This window comes from Pseudorca crassidens, chromosome 9 (assembly GCF_039906515.1).
Source record: "Pseudorca crassidens isolate mPseCra1 chromosome 9, mPseCra1.hap1, whole genome shotgun sequence".
In the NCBI taxonomy this organism is placed as follows: domain Eukaryota; kingdom Metazoa; phylum Chordata; class Mammalia; order Artiodactyla; family Delphinidae; genus Pseudorca; species Pseudorca crassidens.
In genome coordinates this window covers 1,692,871-1,715,877 of record NC_090304.1, presented here as the reverse complement: position 1 = coordinate 1,715,877, position 23,007 = coordinate 1,692,871, and the positions used below count along the sequence as shown (strand labels likewise).

General features: G+C 60.6%; 1 protein-coding gene across 5 annotated transcripts; it reads right to left on the bottom strand.

The window, feature by feature from the left end:
• Positions 1 to 3,985: 3,985 nt before the first annotated feature.
• On the bottom strand, positions 3,986 to 21,767 carry TNNT3 (troponin T3, fast skeletal type). Of its 5 annotated transcripts, none has more exons than XM_067747906.1 (16): positions 21,633 to 21,767; positions 18,477 to 18,509; positions 18,349 to 18,362; positions 16,655 to 16,672; positions 16,464 to 16,505; positions 15,501 to 15,521; positions 15,268 to 15,282; positions 12,582 to 12,600; positions 9,888 to 9,933; positions 8,149 to 8,265; positions 7,994 to 8,071; positions 7,649 to 7,762; positions 7,456 to 7,565; positions 7,276 to 7,366; positions 6,220 to 6,260; positions 3,986 to 4,187 (listed from the first exon to the last, which is right to left on the bottom strand). In XM_067747906.1, exons 2-16 carry the CDS (start codon positions 18,491 to 18,493, stop codon positions 4,133 to 4,135), a joined length of 798 nt encoding a protein of 265 aa, XP_067604007.1. In that variant the 5' UTR covers positions 18,494 to 18,509; positions 21,633 to 21,767; the 3' UTR covers positions 3,986 to 4,132. The 5 variants fall into 5 exon arrangements, with proteins under 5 accessions (XP_067604007.1, XP_067604006.1, XP_067604009.1 ...); XM_067747905.1 differs by lacking the exon at positions 6,220 to 6,260 and adding an exon at positions 5,568 to 5,608 and having other exon boundaries at positions 21,633 to 21,760; XM_067747908.1 differs by lacking the exon at positions 15,268 to 15,282.
• Between the last annotated feature and the right edge of the window lie 1,240 nt (positions 21,768 to 23,007).

The window sequence follows — 23,007 nt, the reverse complement described above, 5'->3', positions numbered from 1 at the left end:
AATCCAGGGATGGTTAAGTCCCTTATATAAAACAGTGATGTGTTTGCAACCTAAGCACATCCTCCTGTGTACTTCAAACCATCTCTACATTATCTATAATATCTAATACAATATAAACGCTGTGTAACTAGTTGTAAATACTACATAAATAGTTGCTGGCATGCGGCAGATGCTAGTTTTGCTTTTGAGAACTTCCTGGAATTTTCCTTTTTGAGCACTTTCAGTCCGAGGTTGGTTGACTCCATGATGCATAGGGCCTACAGTATACACTGAATACTAATTCTTCATCACTGATGTGTGTTACAAATATCTCCTCCCGAGAGATGCCTTGCATTTTCACTCATGGTGTCTTCCGATGCAGAGAAGTTTATTTTTGAAACTTTATTCTTGTTGAATTTATCAGTCTTATGTTTTATGATTTGGGGGGGTTTATGCCTTATTTAAGAAATTTTCCCTGGTAGGAGAGCTTTCTGATTACTCTCCTATAGTTTTTTCTTAAAATTTTGAAGGTTTTCATTTTCAGACTTAGGTCTTTCGATGACCAGGAGTGGATTTTTGGTGGATGGTATGAAGGAGGACAGCACTTATTTTATTTTGTTCTCAGTGGATATGCAGCTGTTTCAGCTGTAAAAGAATGTTGCCCACCACCCAGTTCCACCTACAACACACCCTGAAAGGAATTCAAGGCAAAGATCAGGAATGAGACACTCTGTGCTCTGGGAAAACAGGCAGAACAGGCCCTCAGGTAGTTTGATATTTTCAGGAGAAAATTTATGAACCCAGATTCTTGCATCTTCTCATACTTAGAAAAACACTAAAATCATTAACTGAGATACCTGTTCCTTGTGACCAGCAGCAACCTTCTACCAAGATGTGCTCTTGATGGTACGTACCCCTTTACCAAAATCACGTATATACTGATTGCCCTCTCCTACATCTTTGGAACAGTTCCTCAGAGCTACTGCGATGCTGTTTCCCAGGCTATAGTCTTTAGTAAGACCCCAAATGAAACTGAAACTCACAGCTCTCCCATTGTACATTTTTATTTCAGTCAACATATCCCATCCTTTCCCCGGTTATTCCTGGCACCATGTCTGCCCGCCCCCCCCCCCCCCACCATCAAGTTCCCCTGTGTGGGAGGCTTCACTCTCTTTTCTGTGTCCATCTGGGAGCAGACATTCCAGCGGCTTAGGGAACCCAGCTTCACATGGGAGGGTGGCTGGTAGGTCAGATTCCCCAACCTCAGTCTTCTGATATTCAGACCCCATTTCCTTCCACAGGAATTTTAGAATCAGTGTCAATTTACATGGGAATCCATATTGGAATGTGGGTGAGTTGCCCTGAATTCACAGATTAATTTAGGGAGAAAAAACATTTTAAAGATCTTGTGGAACATGGTGACATCTCCAGTGACGTAGCTCTTCTGTAATACTTTTCAATAAAGGGATTTTATTATCACTCTAACTATCTTTCACATCTTTTGTTAGATTTGTTCTTATCCTGTTTTTTTACGTTTCTCTTGTAAATGACATCTTTGAACATTGCCTCCTACCTTTCAATTTTTCTCTCTTGTGCTCACATGCACACATCCTCACTCGTCTTAATTCTAAAAACTTAGAATCGCAGATTTTCCTGGGTTTCCTTATAGACAGTTATTTGATTGTGAATAATGGTAGTTTCTTTTAAGGGACTAGTAGGCAAGAAAACCTTCTAACCTTTTACTATTAAGATGATTTGCTGCAGGATTTTGGAAGATGTCTTCCTCAGGTTGTGGAAATTGCCTTTTATTCCTAATTGACTAAGAATTCGTAAACTGTGTTCTGTGTCATCCAATTTTTTTCCCCAGCCTTTAAACTCTTTATGTGTCATAAATAGTCATATTATTCAGTTGTCTAATATAAAACTCTTTTTGCACTAGAGAGGACCCCCTTGGTCATGATGTAATTTTCAAAATCTTCGTATTTTTTGGTGGGGAGTTGTTTAATTGTTGGTTCAACATCTTTAAGATGAAGTCAGTGTATTCGAGTTTCATGCTTCAATGCGGTAAAGTCTGTTTCCCCTGGAAACTGGCCACTTTATCTAGGTTTCATATATATGGTCACAGAGTTGTCTATGCTCTGCTCTTACTGCTAATTCAGTCTCTGCCACCTTTGTCACATGCTCTCTCTTCATTTCAACGTGCTTTATGTCTTCTCCCCTTCCTACCTGATTTTCATGCCAGATGTTGGACTGTTTTATCAGTCCTTTTGAAGAGCCAATTTTTTTCTCTGTTGACCTTCCCTGCCAATTTTGTTTCTTTATTTTACTGTCTTCTTCTCTTTTCCTTACTCATTTCCATGCTTCTCTTACTGTTTTAGTTTTTTGTTCCTTTTCTAACTTCTTGAATGTGATGTGTAACTTATTAAAAATATGGGTCTCCCCCAACCCCAACCTTCAGGCCCTGACATTTCCCTGCAGGTCTGGAGTCAGCAGCACCAGGTTCTGCTCTGGTCCCGCATTATCGCTCAGCTCCAAGGTGCTTCCCAAGTCCCATCCCAATTTCCTCTGTGACTCCTCATCTATTCAGTGTGTTTTTGCATTTCTAAACGTCCGCTAATAAGCTACCTGCCCTTGGTTCTGACTGGGCCGCAGATCGTTGGCTGGGACATTCCCATTAGAGCCTGAGACTTGCTCTGAATCCTCCTCTATAATCTGCTTCTGAAATGTTTCACACGCCGCTCTAGATTGGAGGAACCGTGGTCCATCAACCTCCATCGGTCGAGTCTAACTGTTTTCTTTGAACCTCACATGCCTGCCCCCTCAACTTAGATCCTCCTGACCTCTCTGTGACTATGAGACGTGCTTGAAAATCTCCCACTCAGATCCCGGACTTGTTCATTCCCTGGGCTTCCGCCATGTGTGACTCAGCGCACGTTGTTCTGAATCTGTACAATCTCGGTGAGCTGAATCTGCTTCTCGCATGTGCTGACCACCTCTCCCCAGGGCAGCTTGAGTCCCGTTAGTTCTGTGTGAGTGGAGGGACAGTGCTGGGGGTCAACGGACCCCACCATTTACTACATGAAGGTGTTCATCTTTGAATCCCTGCAGGAAAGCACAGTGGCTGTGCTCAGGGTATTTACACCGACTGCAAACTGCCCTGTCATGGGGGTGGGGAGGGGCGCAGTCCACGCATATCTATGGATGTATATGCGGGGGAGGGCACGTGAGGGGGCACGGATGTGTGCGTTGGGTTGCGTGCCATGTGCCATCTGGGCGGGCGACCTTGTTGTCGGGGTCCCGGCCCCCACGGCGGGCTGATCGGAGATGCTCCCTACTTTCCACCGCTCTGCAGAGCCTTCCTAGGGGGCGGGTCCAGACTCCGGCAACTTCCTCTGTGGATACTTGGCTGTGCGAGCTCCTATGTCTTGATCCAATTTTTGTGATTTATATTTTCCGTAATTCTATTTGGTCAGGACTTTCAGACTTATTACACAGTGAGCACTGTATTCTCAGATAATATAGAAAGAACGGTCTGTGTTTGCTGTGTCTGCTCCCTGAAATGTGCTTTTCCACTCCTTTCCTGGGGCTGTGTGCACCTCTCGTGCTCTGGACTCTCCTTCCGCCCCATCTCTGGGGGACGTTTGTGAAGTGTCCCACTGTGCCCTGGGCCTGCCTCCCAGACCCCCTGCAAAAGCCAAGCTCTACCGCCCCAAACCAGCTTCAGAGCTGACCTGGGGGGCTGGGCGCTGGGGTGGAGAACTGAGCAGTGTGTGGGCTCTCGGAATGGAGACAGAAGGTTCTAGGGGTGAAAACCCGTTGACAGAAGTGGAAGCCACTGGCAGAGCCGGTGGGTGTCCGGGGCATAGCGTTCACGGCAGAGTAGAGCCATGGCCCCGCGGTCTCCTGAGCTGACCCCCTAAGATGACTGCCCAGGGTCCTGCGGGCACCCTAGCTGCAGAATGGCCACCGCCCCCCAGGGCCCCATCCATGAGCCAGGGCACACCTGTCCGAGGGGAGTCTGCTAGCTTTATTTACAGACCCCAGAGGTTGGGGGCAGCGCGGACAGAGACACAGGAGGTGCCCGGGAGCTGGATGCCTCCACGTGGGCCCCACAGGCTGAGGGTCTCTGCCTCTGGGAACTTCTTCGGCTGCTTTACTTCCAGCGCCCGCCGACTTTGCCCTTGGCCGTGGTCCCGGCCTTCTTGCTGCTACAAATGGGAAGCAAGGTGGTCTTGAGCATGAGGGTATCCGGGACCCTGGCCAACCCCTCCCCTGGCCCCTGGCAGCTCTGCCCGGCCCGGCTCTGGAAGCCCCAGCGCGTCCCCCAGCTCCAATCCAGCAGCAGTGACTCACCTGTACCTGCCTAGCCAGGCTCGGGCGGCTTTGCGCAGAGGGAGTCTGTGAGGCTAAGTGGGGGCTGGCGAGAGCCTGGTCCCCCTCCCCCTCCCTCCCTCCCCCACCCGAGGGGCTCGAGACACAGGCGGCAGGGAGACTCTGGGGCCCTACGTCAAGCAGACCGCGTGGGAAGCTGCCACCTTCCCAGCTACTTTGTCCTGAAAAGAGTCTCTGCGCCCTGAGTCACAGCCTCCTGGGGCAGTGGGCTATTCTGGTCCTGCACTCCAGGCCAGCAGTCCCAGCCTGGTGGACTCGGCAGCAGGGAGGGTCTTGTTCCAGAATCAGCCACTGGCTAGAACTGGACCCTGGGGTCGGGATGTCCCACCCCAAGGGATGGTGGTCCTAGGAACCCGCTGCATCTGGCTGAGCCCTCTGCACGCCAGTGAGCCGGGAGCGAGCTGGGGGCGAGTTAGGATGGGCTGGTGATCAGAGCTCTTTTTTGGGCTTCGGGCTGGAATGGGCCCTGCAGCTCCCAAGGCTTCAGGAGAAGGCCCGGCGCTGGGGCTGTGCCCACAGCCTGAGAACCCTCCCAGCCATGCACACGCACGCACACACACGTGCTCATGCACATACCTGGCCAAACGGCCCCCTCTCAAAGGGACCTGCAAAAACCCCTGCCCTGCACGGAGGCAGGGAGGAGGGCGCGTCTCCTTCACCAGCCCCACTGCCCACCTTGGGGCGCGCCCCATCCGGGCCACCAGGCTCCGGGACAAAATCCCTCTCCGGGCCTTACCCAGCAGTTATTGTAAAGGGTCCTGTGGACCCCGAGGGTTCACCGTCCTGAGGAACCAGTGATTTCACCCAGGGCCACGGAGGGGCTGGTGACAAAGCCCAGGCCCCTGATTCCTGGTCCCAGGCCACCTTTGAAGTGACACGCTGCTGGTACGTCCAGGAGCCCAGTCTGGCTTCACCAGGCCACTCTGAAGGCTGCCCAGGGGGCTCCTGCCAGCCCTCCCCCAAGCTGCCATCCTTCTGGGCTCTGGGGTTAGGGCTGAGAGGAGGCTGTGGGTCCAGGGGTGCAGGGTCCCGACATGCTGGCCTAGGTGGCCGTCTGGCTAGTCCTGTTACTACCCTGCTGAAGGCCAGCTGCCACCGACACAGGCTGAAATCGCCAGGGCCCTGGCGCGCCCGTGGCAGCTGACCCGTGGGGCCGTGTGTCCCGTGCAGAGCAAGGGACAGGTAGAGCTACTCACTGCTTCTGGGCCTGGTCGATGCGGCTCCTGAGGTTGGTAATCTGCAAACAACACAGGCGACTTACCTGCCACGTCCAAGCAGGGCCAGGCCGGGGAGTGGCCTCCTGCCCTGTGGGCCCCTCGGCGGCCCTGGCAGGTCTCGGCGCTCTTACTGCGTCCCGGCTCCTTTGGTTGGAGGACCCTTGGGCTTGTGCCTCCGACCTACTCTTGATGGCCCGAGCTGGAGACCTGGGCTATGACACACAGCAGCCCAGGAGCTGCCACTTACCTTCCAGACTCTGCGGGATGTGGGGCAGGGGGCACGGGGCGGAGGCGAGGCTTGCAAGCAGAGCCCCTACCTGGTGGGCCCGAGCTCAGAGCCCTGCAGCCTCTCAGTCCTCCGCCCAGCTGCTCTCTCCTGCCGACTGCCCGGGGGGAGGCTGGGGGAAGGCAAGGCCCGGCCCCCGCTGCCAGCCGAGACAGCAGGTCAGCCTCAGCAGCCCCCAGGTGGCAGGCAGGGGGGAGGAGGAAGGCGGGAGGAGAAGAGGAAGGCCTCCGGGGTCTCCGTGCCCCCTGCCGCCGACACCTGCAACGACCCAGGTTTTCGCCATGCGAGAGGCCCACCGTGCATGAACACTCAGAGCCCGGCCCAGGGTGGACCCCGGCTACTTACAACTTGGCCAGCATCTCCACTCTGGCCCGGACGTTCATGATCTAGAAAGACCGAGACGGTTAGGGGGCTGGGTGGGCAGTTGAGGCTCCGGCACCCACCGTGCGCTGGGCTATTCTGGGCCAGGGCTCGTGTGTTTCTTTTAGCGCCCGGGGACCCATCGTGGGCCATGCACAGTCTATCAGGCAGCAGTTCGGCCCTGGCTCAGCCTCCTGGACAGGAGTAGGGCCGCTCTGGGCTCTCTCTGAAGCCCATTTCCGAGGCCGGCCCTCCCAGGGGAGTATCAGCAGAGAGCCGTGATGCCCCCGCGCCTGGTCCTGCCTGCAGGCCGGCAGCGATACACAGGCCCCTGGGGGTGGCCTGGGAGGGGCGTGGTCCTGCTCCAGTTAGAGGTGGGGAAATCGAGGCGCAGGAAGACCAGGCAACTCGCCCAAGGGCACCGGGATCCTGAGAAGGAGGCAGGACTTGCCTGTCTGTCAGTACTGGTCTCCCACACCCTCCATCTCAGGGGCCAGTAGAGGAAGCTGGGAGAGGTGCCCTGAGAGTGGAAGGTCCTTTCCCCGGGACCCTGGAGGCCAGAAGGGTCTGTGCTTCACGCAGCGGGTCCTTCCCCAGGACTGGTGCCCCCAGCCCCACCCCCAGGCCCAGACTCCGAGGGATGGTGTCCACCCAGGGCTGCCGTCCTGAGTCGTGAGCCCCTCTCAGGCAACTCCTGGCGCCCAGCCCCCGGGGGAGGGGCACTGTCCCAGCCCCCTCCCCAGCTCTGAGCTTGGGGGCCTGGGAGGGGACTGGGGAGGACCCCCACCACAGAGGAGCTTGGTGCCAACCTGGTGGGCTTGGGACACTGCTGGCTTTCCACGGTCTCCCCCCAGCCCCCCGAGGGCACTCTGCCCCAATGCTCCCTCCCGCCAGCCCTGGGAGCCAGAACGATGTGGGGAGACTGGCCTGGAGGACACCCAGGCAGGGCCCCCGCAGGACAGGGGCCTCGGCGGGGTCCGGGGGGACTCGGGGTGCCCAGGGGTGCCCGCCGGCAGACGAGGGCACAGGAGCTTAGCTCACTTCGTATTTCTGCCGCTTCAGCTTCTCCGCGTACTCAAACTTGTTGGTCTCCAGCTGGTACAGGGTTTCCCAGAGCTCCTTGGCCTTGTCCCTGGGGAGGGAGCGACAGAGAGGGAGGTTGGCAGGTCAGCCCCGGGAGGCTGGGGCCGGGCCCCCCCACACCCCGAGGGGCGTCCTCACGTGAGCTTCTCCTCGCTGAGGTGGTCGATGTTGAGGGGCTTCCGCCGCTCGGCCAGGACTTTCTTCTTCATCTCCCGGGCCGTCTGCTTCTTGCCTCTCTTCTGGTCAGCCTGAGGGGACACGACAGTGGGGACGTAGCACGGCCGGCCTGAGGGCGTGGCGGGGACCCCCGGGCCACAGGCCCCGTGCTCACCTTGGCCAGGTAGCTGCTGTAGTTGACGCCCATGGAGGACAGGGCCTTCTTCTTCTTCAGGTCGTCCTCGGCCTTCCTCTTGGCGTCCTCTTCCTCCCGCCGGGCTTTCTCCTCCTGCGGAGACCCCACCCCAAGACCTCAGGGCAGGCATCGAGGACTGCCTGGGCTTGGAACCTTCTGGAAGGTCCAGGTCCTGGTCGGGTCAGCCCTCTCGCGGGGGTCCTGCAGGGCGTGGGGACCTTAGCCACCGGCCCGGGTCCTTGGCCGGTGTCAAGGGGAACGTCGGGAGAAGGGGGGTCTGGGAGCCCGGTGTTTCTGGGGCCGGGGGCTGGGGGGGTGCCTCACCGCCAGCCTGTTCTGACGCTCCCTCTCCTTCTCGGCCCGGATCCTCTGCTGTTCAGCTCTCTCCGCACGGCGCTTCTCCTGCAGCCGGACGAGGGCCGGGTCACTGCGGCCTGGCCACCCCGGGCCCACGCCCGCCCACGGCTGCCGGCACTCACGATTCTCTCCTTGAGCGCGACCAGCTCCTCTTCCTCCTTCTTCCGGGCCTCGAAGTGGCTGTCGATGAGAGCCTGCAACTCCATGAGGTCTTTGTTCTGCCGCTTCTTCTGGATGTCCTGTGTGGAACAGGCCTGTCACCCCCAGCCCTCCTCCGGAACGCCGGGCTCCCTGGCCCTCCTGGGGGCTGGCGGCTGCCTGCTCCCTTAGCCACAGGGTAGGAGCGGTGCCCTCCCCGTGGTGAGTCCAGGCCAGGCGCGGCCCTGAGGTCAGTCAGCCCCCCTGGGACGGACTGGCCCTGACATGGCCCCATTGTCGTGCCCAGAGGTGCCCTACGTGGATCGGGCAGGGAGGAAATTGGGGAGTGAGGTAGCCTGTTGGATACACAGATGGATGGGTGGGGGAATGGATGGGTGAGTGGATGGGTGGGTGGGTGGGTACGTGGATGAGTGGGTAGATGAGTGGATGGACGATGGGTAGATGAGTGGATGGACGGATAGATGAATGGATGGATGAAGGCTATAGGTGGTTGGAGGAAAGGACAGATGGGTGGATGCACAGACGGATGGATGGGTGGATAGATGGTTGGGTGGGCGGAGGATGGATGGATAGGTGGGTGGGTGGGCGGAGGATGGATGGATAGGTGGGTGGGTGGGTGGGTGGGTGGAGGAAAGCATGGATGTATAGATCGGTGGGTGAGTATCTGGTTGAGTGGATGGATGGATGGGTGGATAGATGGTTGGGTGGGCGGAGGATGGATGGATAGGTAGGTGGGCGGGTGGGTGGAGGAAAGCATGGATGTGTAGATCGGTGGGTGAGTATCTGGTTGAGTGGATGGATGGATGGATGGGTGGATAGATGGTTGGGTGGGCGGAGGATGGATGGATAGGTGGGTGGGTGGGCGGAGGATGGATGGATAGGTGGGTGGGTGGGCGGAGGATGGATGGATAGGTGGGTGGGTGGGTGGGTGGAGGAAAGCATCGATGTGTAGATCGGTGGGTGAATATCTGGTTGAGTGGATGGATGGATGGATGGGTGGATAGATGGTTGGGTGGGTGGAGGATGGATGGATAGGTGGGTGGGTGGGCGGAGGATGGATGGATAGGTGGGTGGGTGGGTGGGTGGGTGGAGGAAAGCATGGATGTATAGATCGGTGGGTGAGTATCTGGTTGAGTGGATGGATGGATGGGTGGATAGATGGTTGGGTGGGTGGAGGATGGATGGATAGGTAGGTGGGCGGGTGGGTGGAGGAAAGCATGGATGTGTAGATCGGTGGGTGAGTATCTGGTTGAGTGGCTGGCTGGCTGGATGGATGGATAGATGGTTGGGTGGGCAGAGGATGGATGGATAGGTGGGTGGGCGGGTGGGTGGAGGAAAGCATGGATGTGTAGATCGGTGGGTGAGTATCTGGTTGAGTGGATGGATGATGGGTGGATAGATGGTTGGGTGGGTGACGGATGGACGGACTGATGAATGGAGGGATGAAGGATACAGATGGATGGAGAAAAGGACAGATGGATGGACGCACAGATGGATGGATGGGTGGGGGGAGGAGGGAAGAAAAGTATCTATTACTGGAGGAGTTTCTTCCGGTCCAGGAATGAATTAAAGCAGAATTGCGTGGAACCAGGGAGCCTGAGCTCTGGCTGCTCTAGAGGAGGTGGCCTCCTCAGGCTTAGCCTGCAGCCTGGAAGCTGGGGGCTGCGGGGAGGGTGTGTTGCTCTGGGTCCCCGAAACTTACATCGAAGTCTACTTTCTCCCCTTCCGGGATCTTAGGAGCCGTGAGTCTGAAGAAGAGAGAGAGGCTCGTGAGTGGAGACGAGTGGGGACCCCACCGGGACAGCTGGCCTGACCCGACCCGGCCTGGCCCTCCCGCCTTCAGCCTGGCACCTGGCTGAGGATGCACTGCCTGACCTTTGCTCTTATCACACATATAACCTACTGTCCCCAGAATGGCTTGACCCTTCGAGGAGGTTTCAAGCATCCCTCTGTTTTGCCAACTTCTGGACCTCGCAAGAGCTGTCTCGCCCCCCTCTGTCCAGGAAGGGTAGCCTAGCTTTCTTTCTCAAACAAATAAACAAATGTGGCGAGGTCAGACCAGAGGGCAGGGTGGTCACCGCACACCCTCCCAGGGCCTTTGGCCTCTGCGGTCAGGAACGGCTGTCTCGGATGACCCTTTGCGTTTCTCTGGCCTCTCTTTGATCTTTCTTTCTGGGGACCCAGAGGAAGGGGGGCCGGGCAGAAAGCAGTGCGAAGAAGAAATGAGACCTCTCCCTGAATCCGGCCGGCTGTAACAGCCATGCTCTCCACCCTCCCCTGAATACATTTCAGATGGAGCAAAGAGTTAAATCAACAAGAACAACAACAATTTCTTCAAAAAAGAAGAAAGTGGAACTGAATATGGACCGGGATGCTGGCGCAGGAAAGGATTTTCTAAGCTCGGAAGGTCCTGCTCGGGAACTCCATGCAAATGAAAAACTTATGGACATGGAAAAAGACACAGCGCAAAAGGGGGGAAAGAAAAACCAGACTAGAAAAATCTTTTCAGCAAATACAGAGAAGACTTATATCCTTATGCAAACTGATGATTAAGAAAACACAGAGACACCCCCGCCGTTAGATAAATGGGCAGAGAGCGTAAGCTAGCAGCTCCCCAAGAAGAAAGACCACCAGTCAACACACGAGGGAAAGGCCATCAAAGGAATGTGAAGGAAAACAACCCAGAGAGGCCGTTTCTCATCCATCCGTCAGAGGCTCCGTGTGCAGGCACGTCGCGGTCCCCGGGCATGCGGCGTGGAGACCGCGCTGGCGGCCCTCGTGGAAGCCGTTTGGCAGACGATATCAAAAGCCTTAAGAACGTTCCTACTCTTTGACCCAGTAATTCCATTCTGGGAATGAGGCCTAGGGAAATAACCCGAAAGACAGAAAATGCTTTCCACCCAGCGTTATTTATGATAGTAAAATATTGGGGAAAGCCTTAATATCCTGCAATAGAGGAATGGTTAGGAAAATTATGGTTTGTCCAATTGATGGAATATTATGTGGCCATTCAAAATATTTAAGAAGACTATGTAAAAACATGGAAAAATACTTAGAAACAGCGCTGCATTTTAAAAAAAAGCAGAATTCAAGGCTGTATAGACAGGACGATGTTTGAAAAACAGCTCAGTTTCAGTCTTTTTTTCCGAGCCCGATGCATGGAAAAAGAGTAGGAAGAAATAAGGCCTTTTTATTCCTTTCTACTCTTTTCCGCAGTCTGGCAGGCGGGGTGGGAGAGTTATAGATGATTTTTTTTCATTGGACTTTTACGTATTTTCCAAATTTTCTTTAATGAGGTGTTTTATTTTCATAATGAAAACACAAACATTTTTTTAAAACTAGAAAATATCTTGTGACCCGGCAGCTTTCTTTAAAACTGCTGAAAAATAAAGTGTAACGGACGGAAATGTGCTGGCTATACGTTCACATATTTCCAGTCTTCTTTGGAGAGTCCGTAAGGCTCCCCTAAGTGGGAGCGAACACTTGGCGTGCGCTCATACGCGCTGACATTCCATCCTGTGCAGAGCAAAGGCAGGCATGGATCCTCTGAAGGATGGGGGGGTGAAGCATGTGCAAAGTGCCGTGGCTTCGTACGTACTTATCAGAAACAGAAAAGTCAGGAAAGTCGGATTAAAACAAAACATCTCTGAACCACTCACTGACATGTGGGCAAAACGAGAGAAAGAAAGTCCCTTCGAGCAAGGAAGATGGTTCCCCAGAGAGGGTCGAGGCCCCCGTGAAGGGAAGGATCGTGGCTGCGGTCAAGGTTTTGTTCCCAAGTGGATTTCAGGGGTGAGACCCTCCTTCCCACCGCCCCACTTTCACGCCTATTTCACATCTAGGGCCCTGGGAGATGGAGGGCAGCAGGCCGGTACAGGGGGGCCGGAGAGGGCACAGGGAGCTGCGTGGGGCCTCCCTCTCTCTGCCCTGTCTTCCCCAACTTCCTGCACCCCTTCCTCCCTCCGTCCATTGTCTCCTCCTGCAGGAAGCCCTCCTTGCCAACACTGGATGATCCGGGGCAGAACCACGCCCGACTGGACTTCCAGAGTCTGTCTCTGCCCGTCTCTGGGAGGTCTGACCCCCACCTGTGTGTGTGGGGGGGGCTGTCCCCAGTGACCCCATTCCCATGATGCCTCAGCAGAAATCTGGAACCTTCAACACCAAACCAAGGAGCAAAGAAGCAGCTGCTGCTCTCAGGGGGTGGGGTTTCCAGAGCCTGATGCACTTTGCTGCTTCCTCGGGGGCCTGGAGCCCAGCCCTGGGGCACCTGGTTCCGCAGGTGGCCTCGGGCCCCGTCCAGCCTGCCCGCCCGGGCTTCTCCTCCAAGCCTGGGCTCCAGGCCTCACCCTGCCCGCCCCACCCGCCCGACGTCCATCCCTGCCCACCCCACACTCACTTGAGTCTTGGCTTCTCCTCTGGTCAGCAGGGCACCGGCGTGGGGAGAGGGGAGAGGGGAGAGAGACCAAGTGAGATGGACAGCGCACTCCGGCCACCGGGTCCCTGGGGGCTCAGGCTGGGGGCAAAGACCCCACCAGGGGCAAAGGGGGTCTTGCCCCCACTCTGGGCCCACGGAGGTCCCTGTGGGGTCTGAGGAGAGGAGCTCGGGTGCGGGGCCCAGGACACCGGCGGGAGAAGCGAAAACGGAGCCCAGACATAGAGCATCCTCGGGGGCAGAGGCAGGAGAGAAAGACCAGAGATGGCGGTGGGGGGGGCGGAGGGGGGGCAAAGACCGGGGGTGGGGGGAGCATTCCCCTGCCCAGGCTCCGGTCTGCTGGCCGTTCCCCACTGACCGCCCCATCGTGGCGTCAGGCAGTGCTAAGTCCCGAGGCAAACGCAGAGCGAAGCTGCAAGACCTGGCCTTCGGAGGCCCCGGTGCTGGGAGAAGAGGACAGACAGGCGGGCAGGCGCGTCTGCGGGTCTGTGCGGACGAGCTGCGTGCGGCCAGGGGCCTTACCTGCCTCACCCTCCCACCCTTCCTCGGCATCTTCAGGAAAGTGCACACGCAAGAGGAAGCGGCAGGGCAGCAGGGGTGAGTCGGGGTGCGAGCAGGGGCACGGGTGAGGGCCCAGGGCAGACGCCAGCCAGGGGGCACACCCCGACCCCTCTTCCCCTGGGTGTGCGTTGGCCTGGACCCTGTTTGTGACCCCAGCTGAAGGCCAGAGAACTTGCATCTGGGTAGGGGCTGGAGGAGCTGTGCGGCCAGGATGCCCCAGGAGAGACCCGGCCCCACCCCAGGAGGCGGTGGCTGGAGAGGCCGCTGACGGCCTGTGGGTGCTGGCTGCCGGCTTCTTTGAGTCTTTCCACCGGGGGTGAGCGGTTCTGGGGACCGAACGCCTGGGTTTGGTTGGGCTGAAGCCCGAGGGGGTCTGGAACAACTCGGTTAATAAAGCTTCTTGGGGCCTCAGACCTGGTCAGTCCCAGCCCAAGGAGACGAGGGTGCTCACGCAGAGCCCCGAAGGGCCCTGCGTCCGCTCGGCCCCAAGGCGGGGGCTCCTGACTCCCAAGGGAGCCTGTCCCAGCCCCTTAAGAGGCTTCTCTTGCAGAGCCTGGCTGGGCCATCTCACAGGACTGGGCTTACGACAGGTGGCCTGTCCGGGCTGCAGCCCTCAGACCTGAGACCCCACCTGGCTGGGCTAACCCAGCCGCCCTCACGTGGGGGCTGCTTCATTTGACCCTCCCTGCCTCCCCGGGCCCTGGGGAGGTCCTGGCCGGCCTGGATGCAGCCCGGGATCTGCAGGGGGCCTGGCAGCACCCTAGCCCCATCCTTCAGTCCCTGCCCTGGGCCCTTTGGTGGCAATGACGCCTGGCCGTCAGCATGTCTGAACCGCCAACGCCCCCTGCACTTGGTCTGGCCCCAGGCCTGTTGGGGGTGGGAGGGCCTTGGGCAGGGTCTCCCCTCACATCCCCCTCGGCTCACAGATCGCACGGTTCCTTAGCACCCAACCCCACTCCCACAAAGAGCGCCCCCAGCCCCCTGGCACGACTCAGTTTTCAGGCGGGCCTGACGTCACTTCCCCCCGCACCTGGTGGGGGGCTATGAGCTTGGGGAGACTGAGGGAGACGGCGCTTTGGGAGCAGACGCCAGGGGAGGGTGTGGGGGGAGGCCAGGTACCACGCAGCAAAGCTCCCCAGGCAGCAGGCAGGCGGGCAGCGGCCCGGCATCGCCAGCCCTGTCTGTCTGTCTGTCTGTTGGCCTCAGGGCCGGTTCCAGGGTGACCTGGTGACCTTGTGACCACCACAGCCCTTGCTTGCACCCCGGCTCCTGCAAGGCTCAGCATTCGCTGCCCGACCCTCAGGGCCGGCACATCCCTTTCTCTTACAGGTGGCCTCGCTTCGGGGGCTGTGCTCCAGGTTCTGGCCCAGCCGGGAGGCCCCCTGTGGCCCCCTGAGACATTGTGTGAAGGCAGGGGCTGCCCGACTAGGGCGCTGACTTGAGCCCGCACCGCCGTCACCTCCACCCCGGGTAGGGCAGGCCCACCCAGGGGGCCTCCTCGCGCCTGGGTGTGTCTGGCTCCAGCCCAGGCGATGGGTGGGATGCTGGGACCTGACTGATTGCTCGTTTGCACGCAAGGCCCCCAGCTGTTCCGGGTCCCCGACATCCCCACCTCAGCCTCAGCCTGACTTTCTGCTTCACCCCACTTGCCTCTCCACCCTTCCTTTAGCCCCCGCCTTACTTCCCCTCTCTGCCCTGCTATCTGGGGCAGGGCGGAGGCCACCTGCCCTGCCTCTCCTCCTCTGCTCTTCCCCACCCAGCCCTGGTGGATCCCGAGGGTCCCAGTGGACCCCAGCACAACCCTCTCGAGGCCCACACCCGTCTCAGGCCCTACACTCGGCTCTGCTCTTGACCTCGGGCTGACCACCTCCATCTGCCTGCCGGCGACCCGGGAACGGTCTCGTGCCCCCAGCCCTGAAGGCCCTCTGCCTGCTTCCCGGCAGCCAGTCCCGCCTGAGCCAGCGCCCCAGGCCTGACTGTCCCCACCCTGTCCCCAGCAGGAATGGCAGCGAGAGTCATGCAGGGAAGGAGGAAGAAGTGGTGGGGGCTCAGGCCCCGGTACGGGGACTGGGGTCGGGGGCGAACCTACCTTCCTGGACTTCCTCTGCAAAAGCGGCACCGTGGGGGGAAAGGGGGGGAAGAGAGAGAACCAGCTGTGAACCTTGGGGCAGAGGCTGAGGGGAGGGGAGCCGCGGGAGAGCGGAACACACGGTGAGTAGGTTACGCGGCCCCTCTCGTTCTTCGCGGCCGGGAGGCAGCTCACACCCGCACACGGCCACGTGTGCACATGCGCCCACACGAGACTGAAGTCATGGCACCTACCTGGTTCATGAACTTCATGGACTAAGGAGGCCATGCGTGGGTCAGGGGTCAAAGGAGAAAGGATCCAAGGTTAATGGAGACAGCCGGTGGCCATGGGAGGGTCAGTGGCCGAGGCCGAGGGGTGGGGAGGGTGCGAGGAGTGAGCGAGACAAGGGCAGTGCTGGCCCGGGGCAGCGTCCCCCCAGGTCCCGTCCCTGCCTCTCCTCGGAGTTTCCCGCCCCGCTCTCTGCTCCTGTCAGGACTTCGCTGCTGGGCACGGGGCTGTCGGGACCCTGCCTGCCTCTGCCGCCTCCCCTCTTCCCGCCTTCTTCAGGCCCCCAGAAGACTTCCGTGCAGGGGCAGGGCTGTGACCCGGCGGGGTGGGACAAGGGGCTGGGGGCCTGTAGCCCAGGAAGCTTCCTACCAGCCCAAGAGTGGGAGACACGCCTGCCAGGGTGCTCGGGCAGCAGGCGCCAGCCCTCAGCTGCTCTGACCAAGGACCCAAGCACGGCTGGGGAGTGACAAGGGCTCCGGCGGGGGGCTGACGGGCCCGGCTCAGGGCGCTGACCGCGGGGCCTGCCCCGCCATCGCCCTGTGCTCACCGAGATCCAGCCCGGGTCCCCGGCCCTGCCGAGGGGTCAGGCGCTGCGGGGCTCTGAGGTACCCACCCTGGGGTGGAAGGCTGGCTTCAGGGCTGTCTCCGGGGCAGCTAGGTCTACATCTGGTCCAGCAGTCCCCCCACTGACCAGCCCTCCCTGGGCCAGGGGGTGGAGGACCCCGTCTGCCACCCTGCCCATGTTTGGGGGTGCGGGCCCTCGGGGCCCCCTATCTGGTCAAGCACTGGCCGTGGTTAATGGGTTACGCTGGGGCCACATGTGGGGGCCCCTTGGCTGGCTGGCGCCTGACTGTTCCCCCCCGCCCCCCGCTGCGTGTCCCAGCCAGCCCCGGGCGCCCCATGTGGCCAGAAGCCCTGTGTCCTCATACCTTCCTCGTGGACCTCATGGGCTTCTGCAGGCGAGGGGGGCGCTGGGTGTGCGGTGGCAGGAGGAGAGAGGAGAGGTTAGGCCAGGAGCACACTGCACGTCCTTAGGCGGGGGAGGCACGCAGGGTCACTGAGGTCGGGGGGCAGAGGGCTGGAGGGTGGGCGAGGGGCTGGGGTCCTGGACCCCACTTACCTTCCTCCTGGGCCTCTTCTGAGGAGGGAGCCAGAGGGTGCAGGAGGGAGAGAGGGAACAGGACAGCTGTTAGGGGCCACGTGGTGGGGGCGAGGAAGGGAGGCAGTCCCAGGTGCAGGGGAGGGTGGTGGGCAGCAGGCGCTCCAGGGACCGGGGGAGGCTGGCCCTGCTTCAAGGGCCTGCAGGACCTCAGAGAGCTCAGGCCTCGGCCTCGCCTCTGCAGTGTGACCTCCTCCCGGCCCTGGGGGTCTCCGAGCCCCTTCCGCATCCGCGGGGAGCCTGCTCTGGACTGCGGTGCCTGTGCACCGGAGGGTCTCGCTAAGTCTGACTCTGAAGGTGTCATGGGACAAGCCCAGGAGACGTGGGCCTGAACGTGGGCGGCCAAGGCAGGTCTTAGAGGACCCAGCTCGGGGGACCTGTGCCCCCGGCCCCGTCGCCTTCCCTGGCGAAGGGCGGCTCCCGGGGCCACGGCTCCCTCTCAGAAGGAGTCTTTCTACCTTTTCAGCCGAAAAAGAAATGTTTTGCTCACGTTGTTAGGGCAGCCAAGTGTTTTCAAAATATTTTCAAAACCTAGCGCCCAGAACGCCCCACAGGAGAAGCCTGCCTGGTGGAGTTCGGGAAAGCCTTCCCGCGGTTGAGCGGGTGCCAGCGGCCGCGCACGAGCGCCCGTCGGGCCTGAGAACCACCCGTGCGCGCCCTTCCCAGGGGCCGTGGCTCCGCTCCCACGCCTGCCTGGGCACGGCCCACCAGGAGGCTCCCACAGACTTGGGCTAGGGAGGGGTCTCCAGATCCGCCTGGAGGTTCCTGCTCCCAGAGGGAGGGGGGAGGGGAGGATGCTGGGAGAAACAGAGAGAGACACAGAGACAGAGACAAAGGCAGAGACAGAGAGAGGCAGAGCTGTGGAGAGGCAGGCAGGGCCCACACACCCAGACTTGCTATTAACGGGGTGAGTGTCTTCACAACCAAATCCCAGGTAGCTTCACACACCATGGACACCGTGGATGAGGTTATTATGTATAAGTAACACATAACAATGCAAAAAGTATTAATGAGGGATCAGTGAGTGCTTCCTGTTAATCGAGTAACGAGGTGGGCAGTTAGGGGTGATGGCAAGTGGGGATTAAGGATGAGGAAGGTGGACAGTTACTTGGTGAGTCTGTGGGGGGGGACTGGAGGCCCCCTGGGGACGAGAGTGGACATGTGGGGCGGGGGGACTTCCGGGGCTACCTCGGTTACCGTCCCTCTCTACTCCTCTGTCAGGGGTAGAGCAAAGGAGAGGGGCCAGCTAGAGGGCGCGCCGGGGACCAGCCTGGGAGGCGAGGAGGGTGGCGCCCGCCTGCCCCGTCGCCCACTGCCACGCCACTCTGGCCGGCCAGAGAGGGGCCCGGGAGGAGGAGGAGGCTCTGGCGGTGACTGTGGCTCCCGGGGAGGGGTCTGGGCTGCGGAGGCCCAGGTCCTATCCTGGGAGGGCAGCCCCGCTGCCCAGACGAGCCTGCAGTGCAGGGACTGGGCCTCGGGCCCTGGCCTTTGAGAAGAGGTGCAGGGGCAGGAGTGGGAGCCCATTCACAGAGGGGGCGATCGAACGCGGCTTCCAACGGGGGCTCCCTGGGAGAGGCTCCAGCAGCGGCTGGCCCTCCCCACCTGGACTTTCTGTCTAGAGGCTGATGCAGAGACAGTCTGGCTTCCACACTTACCCTCGACGTGTTCACTGTGGGGGAGAGAGGGGGAGGGGGGTGAGGGGGGTGGGAGCTCTCGGCGGGGGGTCCTCTGACCTCTGAGCACAGCCGAGGTCCAGGGGTCCCGAGGCAGGGCGGGTACTCACACTTCCTCGTCAGACATGGTGGGTGGGTGGTTTCTGCAGGGGTGGAGGGAGACCGGGGTGAGGATTACGAATTGCCTTGACCTAGAGGGGCTGGAATGGGTGGGGGATGGGCCCTTGGAGTGGGGCTGCAAGGGGACGCCCATCAACAGGGGTCTTGGGCCAACTCTCCGGCCTTGGGCGGGCGGCTCCTGCGCTCGGGGCCTCCCCAGCAGGCCGCCTGGCTTCCTCCAGGGCTCCAGGCCCCCCAGCCCTCTTCGCCCCTGATCTGATCCCATTCCGCCCCCCTTCCTGCCCTGGCTCCAGCCTGGAGCTTGGACTCCCGGAGCTGGACGGGATGCTGGAAGGTCGTGGCAGGGCAGACATCCTCTCTATAGCATTCCCTGAGGAGGGTCATCCAGGATGCACGCAGCTCGTCCAGGCCGGCGGGGGGCGGGGGCGGGGGCCCGCGGGCTGCTCTGCACCACGGAGCCGTGCTGCTGCTGCGGCCTCAAAACCTCCCTCTTGGTGGTCTCTGCTCTCGGGCCTAGATGGGGGGGGCTCCCAGGGAGCCCCCAAATTACAGAGCTTGGCACCTCCGAGTGGGAACCTTGGACCTTCCCTGGCCTTTCCGCCCGCCATCCCCACAAGGCCCCCTCCTCAGGTGTGAGCCCAGGCTCCCTTCTCTGACTGACGCTTTCCCGTTAGGACCCCGTGTCCTCTTATGGGGGTGCCCAGGGATCCCCTGGGGTCTCCCGTGGCCCTCTGCAGAGCCCTCTTCCAGAATCACAAGCGTGCACGAGACATTCTGTTCCCCCACATGCACCCCCGTCTCCCCCTTGCCCCAGCAGACAGCAGACTGAGCCCCGGCTCGTGAGGACGGGGTCTGGGCTATTTCTCTGTGGGGGCCCCTCAGCCTGGTGCCCGTGCCAGGCGCACATGGCCTCCAAGAACTGAGTGGACGGCCCCGTCCCTCCCTCAGCCTGCTTTCCCAGGCCCTGTGGATGCCCTTGAACGTGTCAACGTCTGCGGGGAAGCCTGTACCCGGGCCTGGCTGCATGTGTCCAGGTGTGGGCGGCGCCGGGCCAGCGCTCTCGGGGACCGTCTATCCGTGAGCTGGCCACCACACAGACCTGAGGCAGCCGGGCCTGGGAACGCTCGGAGCAGCTGCATCAGAATGTTGGCCCCGGGTTTCGAAAAACAGAGTTCATGACAACTTGCTACAGCTTGAAGACAATAGTTATGGCCCCCCGCCCCGGGAGATTTGTATAAGAAAAACACAAGTTCATCATCTAAAAATGCGTTTACATCGCATTGCTAAGGTGGGAACAGTTTTCCGAAGCCTCTGTCAAGAATGTTAATTTTCCCAGAGCAATTTAAGCTCCATGCAAAATTAACCAACGGATGGGTCTCTGCTAAGCCCTCCAGGAAGCCGAGGCGTTTTCTCGCATCCTGAGGTCCCTTCCCGGGGCTCTGCTGCCCCCTCAGGTTACAGCCTCTCGCTCGGTCTACAGCTGGGGTCTCACGGTCCCTCGGCCCAAACCCTCCTGGTGGGCCCTGCCCCTGGGTGTCGGGCCCCCGCCCCGCCCAGCCCACTGTCCTCGCCCTACTGTGCCCACCTCTCCCCCTGGCAGGGCCCGACACCTGTCAGCCGCCTTGACAAGGGGTGGTCGTGGCCTGAGTCCAGGGGTGGGTTATTTTTAAGGAGCCAGTGGCAGCTGAGACATCCAGAAATAGGTACCCGAATTAGCCAAGACACCTCTGCCCAGAAACCCAAGACGATGGGAGGGGGGACTGGGAAGGCAGCCCCCGCTCAGGTCTCGGCCTGCGTCCCCGCCCCCGCCAACCCCCCGCCTGTCCCCGGGGCTGGGCCTCTTGTCTTCTGGGCCAGAGTCCCAGGGGCCATGCAGGCGGGCTCCCGCATACCCAGGCAGGGTGTCCTACCCTCTAAAGAGGGAAACTGAGGCCGCTCTGGGCTCCTTTTCTTCCCAGCAAAGCCCTGGGGCTGACACCACGGGCTGCTCTGTCCCACCCGCCCTCCCCCTGAGAGGGGCCCAGGGTGCGGTGTGCTTGGGGGCAGGGTGGCATTTCGACAGCTGAGAAGGAAACCAGTTGTCCATTTAATGTCCTGCCCCCAGAGGGGCCATTGTGAAAACAGCCTCTGAGGTCACCGCTCCTTGGGGACACCCTCTCCTTCCTTCCTTCCCAAGTGACAAGATGGGGGCGGGGAGGCAGGAGGCCCTGCCGCTTGCTTGCTGTGGGCCCTGACCCTGTTCCCTGACCCTTGCCCCCCCCCCCCGACATCCCATCTCCTCTCAGAATGATTGAGGGCACCAGAGAGGCTGCTGCCCGGTGAAGGCGCCCCATCCCATGACGTCAGGAGGGTCAGCTGAGCCCTGGTTCGAGGGGGCACAGGAAGGACAGGAGGGGCCTCCTGGGAGTTCGTGCTCCTCGCGTCCAGGCTGAGGTGGGACACGTCTTCCTTGGGCAGACAGGACAGACGCCCAGCTCCCCACCCCTCCCTCTGTCCCCCCCCAGCCCAGGCCCCATCCACTCCAGGCCTTGGCCTCTGGGCTGCTGGGGTCCCCGCCACCCCTCCCCCAGACCCACTCCTGCGGTGAACCCCACCAGCCACCGTCGTAGCTGTCGTCTTTACAGACGGCAGCGTTAGAGGCGGTGGCCGCTGGGCCGAGGGCTCCAGCCTCCTGGGAGAAGCTGGCCGAGGCGCCCCTCAGCTTAGCAGAGCCCCGTGGAAACGCCAGGGCGGGGAGGGCGGCCGCACCGCAGCAGGTGGCCTCGAAGCCCTGGGCAGCGCCCCTTCCCGGCTTCTTCACCTCGAATCGTCACCGTTGTCTAGCCATCTGCCTTGGGACCACCCGCTCACCCCCAGGCCTTCCGGGGAGCCCCCTCCGTCCTCCTTCTTGGGCCTCCCCTGCCCCTGTACTCTGGTCTGGAAGGGCTTCCTCTGCCTCTGATGTTCAGAGAACGTCACCCCGCGATGCCAGCACGCCAGGCCGTTGGGACCCTGCGGTGGCTTCCTGGGTCTCCAGGACGCCATGCTTAAAGTGGCAAAAGGCTAGGGCGGCACAGCGTCCTGCACCCGGGGCCCCAGGACGCACCCAGGCCCACCGGCACACAGCAGGCCGGCCCGGTCCCGGGGCTGCTCTCAGACATACTGACCTGCGGCTGGGTCTGGAGAGATGGGCAGGAGCTCCCTGCGGACAGGACCGGCTCAGGCACTGCCCGCTCGCCGCATGCTCTCATGTTATAGTGACATTCGATCTTTCCCGGCAGCCCATTGGCCAGGGGCTGTGTGGCCCGGGTGCGTGGGACGGGCGGGAAGGGGCTGTGCCTTGAGGCCCCTTACCAAGTATAGCAAGAACAGAGGAGGGGGCGCAAGGAGGCGAGGATGGGGGGGAAGGAGACGAGGGCCGCCCCCCTCCCCCAGGAAGTGTCAGCTTCTATTTTTACTCTCTGACAGTGGGCACATTCTTCACGGGCGGAGGAGGGTGAAGGAGGGCATTGGGTGGCCCTAGGGAGGAAGCTGAGGGCTCTCCTTGGGCCAGGCTGGTGTGGGGTCCCCAGAGCTGGGGCCCCATCTTCCCCGGGGGAGCTGCCCCTCCCTCCGAGGTGTCTGCCCAGGAAAGGCATCTGCCCGGCCAGGCTGCATTACGCAGGCCCCAGGCCCCTCCGCCTCCCCATCAGAGGCAGCGGCAGGAGGTCCCCGAGACCCCCAAGGATAGAAGACCCTGTGAGCCTTCGGCCAGGCCCTCGGCAGGTCCGAGCCCCACCGAGTGGTTCTCTGCGTGATGGCGTTAGGACATACAGCATAAATGGGCAACAGAAATACTAACTCAAGTCTGACTGGAGGGTCTGGCATCTCCCCAGTGGCTGGTGCCTCCCAACGCTAGGGGCCACACCTCTGAGGTCTGCCCGGGAGCTCACCGTGTGGGGGTCCTGACCCTGCAGGCCTCTCTCTCGCCACGGGCCAGGCTCAGGGTGCTGCCCACAGCGGGCTCCACCGTTCGCCCGTGGAGTCCAGTCTTTCTTTGCTTGGGACTCCAGGTGGCACCATCCAACCGGCAGACACCTCACCCAGGGCTTTCCATGGTCCCCACGCTGGCCAGTGAGGCCACGAGCTCCTACGCACGCCCCCCCCGCCGAATCAGGGAAACTGAGACACAGAGTAGGAAAGAGCAGCCCCAAGCCTCCTTCCGGACGTGGAAGGCTCCAGGCGAGGGGCTGGTCGGTCACGGATGGCGGGGGCCACGGATGCTGGCCTGATCCGGAGCAATGGCTGGTGGGCTGGAGGGCGGGACAGGGCTTGGCCCCAAGGAGACTCAGATGAAGCACCTGCCTTCTGGAGGCTTGGGGGCGTCTGGACGACTGGCTCTCGCAGCCCAGCCCGGGCTTCCCCTGGCTCTGCACCCCACTCTGGGTCCCCAGAGCCTTCTGGAAGGTTTCTCTCAGCACCTCATCCAATTTCTACACATTGGAGACAAGGCTACGGGAACCCGAGATAGGCAGGGTGAGCCCACCGGCCACAGCAAGGGGA